This window comes from Trichechus manatus, unplaced genomic scaffold (assembly GCF_000243295.1).
Source record: "Trichechus manatus latirostris isolate Lorelei unplaced genomic scaffold, TriManLat1.0 scaffold00285, whole genome shotgun sequence".
NCBI lineage: Eukaryota > Metazoa > Chordata > Mammalia > Sirenia > Trichechidae > Trichechus > Trichechus manatus.
In genome coordinates this window covers 1,779,999-1,785,414 of record NW_004444221.1, presented here as the reverse complement: position 1 = coordinate 1,785,414, position 5,416 = coordinate 1,779,999, and the positions used below count along the sequence as shown (strand labels likewise).

The 5,416-nt window shown below is 37.6% G+C and overlaps 1 protein-coding gene across 1 annotated transcript in view; it reads left to right on the top strand.

Annotated features, from left to right (window-relative positions):
- Positions 1 to 5,416, top strand: part of SLC2A13 (solute carrier family 2 member 13) — a 443,955-nt gene that overhangs the window by 89,527 nt on the left and 349,012 nt on the right. Inside the window, exon 2 of the mRNA XM_004390128.2 lies at positions 3,747 to 3,906. Coding sequence (XP_004390185.1) covers positions 3,747 to 3,906 — 160 coding nt within the window. The remainder of the gene's footprint in view (positions 1 to 3,746; positions 3,907 to 5,416) is intronic.

Here is a 5,416-nt window from a genome sequence, read left to right as displayed (position 1 = left end):
TTCAGGGCACCAGCTTCAGGGTAAGGCTTTCTTTCTCTGTCAGCTCTGGGGGACGATCCTTGTCATCAGTCTTCCCCTGGGGCTAAGAGTTTCTCAGCTCAGGGACTCTGGGTCCAAAAGACATGCTCTGCTCCCGGCTCTTCTTTCTTTGTGGAGGAGGTCCCCCTCTCTCTGCTCCCTTCTCTCTCCTTTTATCTCTTATAAGATAAAAGGTGATGTAGGCGACACCCCTGGGAAACTCCCCTTACAGGGCTGTGACTTGAGTAGGGATGTTGCATCCCACCCTAGTCCTCATTAACATGACCTAATCTTGCCTCATTAACATAAGGGACAGCTGACTCCCAAGTGGAACCATAACCATAGGCTTAGAGGCTAGGATTTACAAAATGGAGGGTAATCAGATCACAGAATGGAGGACAACCACACAATTCTGGGAATCATGGCCTAGCTAGCACATATTTTGGGGGGATACAATTCAGTCCATGACACTGGCATCATTGTCTACTTTCTGTATGCTGGCCACAATTCTAAGTGTGTTATTCTGTTAACTCACTGGGTCCTCTACCCCTATGAAGGAGTAACTTTCATTCTTCCTATTTTATAGATGAGGAGCTGGACACTGGACACCTGGAAAGGTTAAGTAAGTTGTCCAAACCCAACCAGCTGATAGGTGGCAAAGCTGAGATTTAAACCCACTGGTTCCAGAGCCCACCTATCTGTGATGGTCAGCCAGTATAATGTAGTGCTTTCAAAATTTGTTCTTGAATCTCACAGCCTTGTTCAATTCTTGTTCTCCCACTTATAGTGTGACCTAGGGTAAGCTCCTCCTATGCAAAATGGGAATAATTGTGTGCCCTCTACAGGGGTGTTCAGAGAATTAAATAAGATAATCAGTTCATGTAAAATATCTAATAGAGCACAGGCAGTTTGACAGTATTAAGTCAGTGTGCATGCTTATTGGATAGAAGATCTTTTGGGGTTCTTTCCAACTCTAAATTCTATGATTCTGTCTTTATGTAGTCCTTCAGTCATTTCTTTTTGCCAGTACCTGTGAGTTTTAAGTACTATGATGTTTGTTGTAAACAGTCAAGCTTTGTAATCGCCTGAGGACATCTCTGGATCTCCTATCCAGTAAAAGCTATGGGCTTTGTGACAAGTATGTGTTGCCTAAAACCATGGTCTGATTTCCCATGCACAATTCTGTATGCTAGATGGCTGGATAAAGATCTCTGGCTAAATGTTTCCTATTTGTAGCTGGACTGAAGGCAGAAAGAGAAATTCAAACAATAGATTACTGTTGTCTGATTTTTGAAAATTTATTGAGATGTTTTAATGGGAACAACTAAAAGAGTATACAATTAACTCGTCAACATTTGGAGCAAATGTTTCCTCTTTCTAAGGGAGAGAAAGGGCAATCTAGGATGGTCTATGCTATTAAATTTATTTGCAGTCAAATGGAAACTTTCAGCTCTTTCGGTGATGATTTAATTGTAAAGACTATTCATACTTTGTCTGCTAACACATGCTTATTATTTCATGAAACTCGTAAGATTATTTTCATCACCGCCATATATTGACAGGCACAAAAGTAGCAGACAACATTGGTGGAAATTATAGAGTTTTGAGAGATGTTGGTCTGACTTGTATGCAAATTTGGTAACTATTTATCGGTAGTTATACAAAAATACAATGAATGTTCCAGAAGCAAATAATTTTTTACTTTGAATAAATCTTGTTAATTCACCCTGTTCAAAGATGAAACAAAGCAAATTAAAATATAGCAAAAAAGAATGTGTTTAAAATAGGTGAAATTGCAGACTATTACGGCATTAGGAGGGAGTTTAGTTCACAAAATAAATAACCATAAAGTCCAAAACACTTGGTAGAGGTAGGCTTCTCTGACAGCCTACATAAAGAAGGAAATAAAAGACAGTTATGTGATTTATAGTGCCTATAGACAAACACAAATCAGTTGTTTAGAAGCACAACTGAGACTTGGGAGAAATGTCTCCTGTCATTTGGAAAGTGGTAAATAACACCTTCAACAGCCCTTGTACAGAAAACATAGCAGCAGGTATATTTGTGCTATTACCTTCAATACAGACTATTTTGCCATCAAGTCCAAGATCAATTCATTAAAAGCAATTTTACGCAGGTCTGTTATGCAGCCCTTTAATGTTCTGGCTTAACCTAGGGATCTGTTGTATCTGGAGATACAGAAAGGAGTCCTGGTGGCGCAGTGATTAAGCTAGGCTGCTGACCAAAAGGTTAGCGGTTCAACACCACCAGTGACTCTACAGGAAAAAAGACCTGGCGATCTGCCCCTGTAAAGATTCCCAAACCAAAAACCAAACCCACTGCCATCGAGTCAAATTCTGACTCAGAGCAATCTTATAGGACAAAGTAGAACTGCCCCATAGGGTTCCCAAGACTATAAATCTTTACTGAAGCAGATTGCCATGTCTTTCTCCCTCACAGAGGCTGGTGGGTTCGAACTGCTGACCTTTTGATTAGCAGCTGACTGCTTAACCACTGTGCACCAGGGCTCCTCTTGTAAAGATTACAGCCTAGGAAACCTGATGGGGCAGTTCTACTCTGTCATATTGGGTCACTGTGAGTCGAAATCAACTTGATGGCACATAATAACAGCAACAGAGATATAAAACAACTGAATTGTCCTCAGGTAATCTTGCTTAATTTTTTTTTTTTTTCCCACTGAGGATTTGGTAGGTATTGATTAGATATTAGTTTTAGGTTAAATAATCAGACATATCTGGAAATGGATGTGCCACTGAGAAGTGACCTAGAATTGGGCCAGCAAGGCTGAGATTTTCTTTAAGAAATAATTTTGAATTGCCTGAAAGTTCTGTACCATAACATTATAGTTTTAAATACACAGAGGATCACTTCTGGAGAATTTTTACAAGATGGCCTATTCCCTCACCTCTGTAGTTTTCTATTTAGTAGGTATGGGATAGGGGAAAGTGAGGGGATCTTTATTTTTAAAAAGTCAGGGAGTAATTCTGGTGATCAGTGAAGTTTGACAGCCACTACTATAGATTATGCTGCAATAATTTTAGATACAGTAAATTTAAAGCAGTTATAACCAAATACATGTTAGTCATAAAACCCTCCATTTTATGGCTAAGTTCAGCTATTTTTTAGGACTGAGATATCCCAAAGTATTGCCCAATATAAGCTATTTCTGAAAGGTACATCTAGCCAGTTGAATAAGGTAACTTAATGTGTAGATTTCTTATTAGTAAACCAGTGAAAGTTTTTGGTATGAGTATTGGAAATGATGACTTTGAATAGTTAATATGTATTCTGGGATAACATTTATTCTCACCATTGTCTGATTACATTTCCATATAGACTAAAAATATTTTGGTAATTATATTCTGCCTAGGGAGCATTTTCCTATTTTTAGTCCTCAAAAAATTATAAAGCACACTTATATGAAGTCTACTGTTATCTTAGGTCCTTAAAGGTACTTTGATTTGTAGACTTTTAAGCAATAATATGAAAAATTGTACTCAGAGATTGGTATGTCACATACTTCCTATCTGCAGTAGCTCCAAATTAATTATAAACAAAATCCATACATATATAGTAAACCTTTGTTTAAAGTAGAAAAACAAGCCCATATATGTGTTGTGCATGTCTTAACCTAGTATTAAGATTTATAACAACAACGGAAATCTTGACTAAGTGTCTTATGTTTACTTTCCATTTTTTCCTTACAGGCATTGCTTCTATGACAGTGCCAGTGTACATTGCCGAGGTCTCACCACCCAATTTAAGGGGCAGATTAGTCACCATTAATACCCTCTTCATCACAGGAGGGCAATTCTTTGCAAGCATTGTTGATGGAGCCTTCAGTTATCTGCGAAAGGATGGATGGAGGTCTGTAAATACTTCCTACATTTAATTTTTCAAATAAAGCCTGATTTTAGGGGAAGGGAAGAATATACAGCTGGTTATTTTAAATCATTATAGCTAATTTGTAAGTCAGTGGTGTACAGCAAAATTGAAAGTGGACAAGAAGCTGATATTTATTTTAATAATAGACAAGGAATTGATATTTACAGGTTTTTTTTTTAGCATTTAGGTGACATTTCTCACACTGTATGTAATCTTTTGCAATATTTGTTTAAAAATTAATGCAGTGATAAATATGCATGGGGTTCTTGAATTATATCAGTGATTGACAAGCTATTTATGAGCTGCAAATATAGCTAATAGCCTTTTTTGATATAGGAAGCTACATTTTGGTCTGAAATAAATACAGTCTTTTAAGATACAGATTTAGCTTTGTAAAAGGTGTTAGATATGTAAATAAAAATATATTAATTATTGATCATTGTTCGGCTTATTTTGAATCAAAAAGGATGAGAAAAATGGTTTTAAAATACTTTAAAATAAATTTGGAATGAATGTTGTAAGTGCAAACTATTTAATCTTTTGTTAGAAGTTACAGATATTGTGAACTCTTATTTTGATATCTAACTTTGTAGTATTCAGAATAACAGACTAATGTAACTGTTCCTGAAGATTTTATTAAAGGGCATAACGGATTACCTATATTCTCTAACATGTTCTCTTGCCACCATTAATCATGTCTATTGAGCATCTACTCCGTATAGGTGCTAGGGATAGGATATGGAACAAGACAGACTCAGATCCTTGCTTTCATGGGATACTGAAGTTACTCCTTACAACACATGAAGAAAAAGGGTTCGGTGTGATAGGTTGTAGGGAATTATACTTCTTTGCAAGCAGCACATGGAACCATAGGGCTTAGGGTGAGCCACTAAAGTGTTAAACCAGTGGAGTTTTATTAAAAGACATGTCAGAAAACTCACTGAAGTCAGTGAGGGCCTACATTTGCCAGGACTACTAAAGGGAGAATGCAGTTGTTAAAAGCAGTAGCTTTCTCTGCAGATGTTGGCAAACTGCCTTCCACTTCTGAAGGAATCTCTGCTAAAGTGAGAAATTATTGGAGAATTGTTGAAGCAGAAAATGTCATAATTCTTTTCCACCCTGTATATGAGCAGTAAAGGGGCCCTGGTGGCACAGTGGTTACCATTAAGCACTTGGCTGCTAACTGAAAGGTCGACAGTTCAAACCCACCAGCCACTCCTAGAAAAAAGATGTGACAGTCTGCTGCTGTAAAGAGTACAGTCCTGGAAACCCTATGGGACAGTTATATGCTGACCTATAGGGTCGCTAGGAGTCGGAATTGACTCCACGGCAATGAGTATATGAACAGGAAGATGAAGATGATGAATATTACCAGCATAACTGTCATGGATTGAATTATGTCCCCCCCAAAAATTGTGTGAATCAATTTGGCTGGGCCATGATTCCCAGTATTGTGTGATTTTTCCCATTGGTTGTAAATCCTGCTTCTATG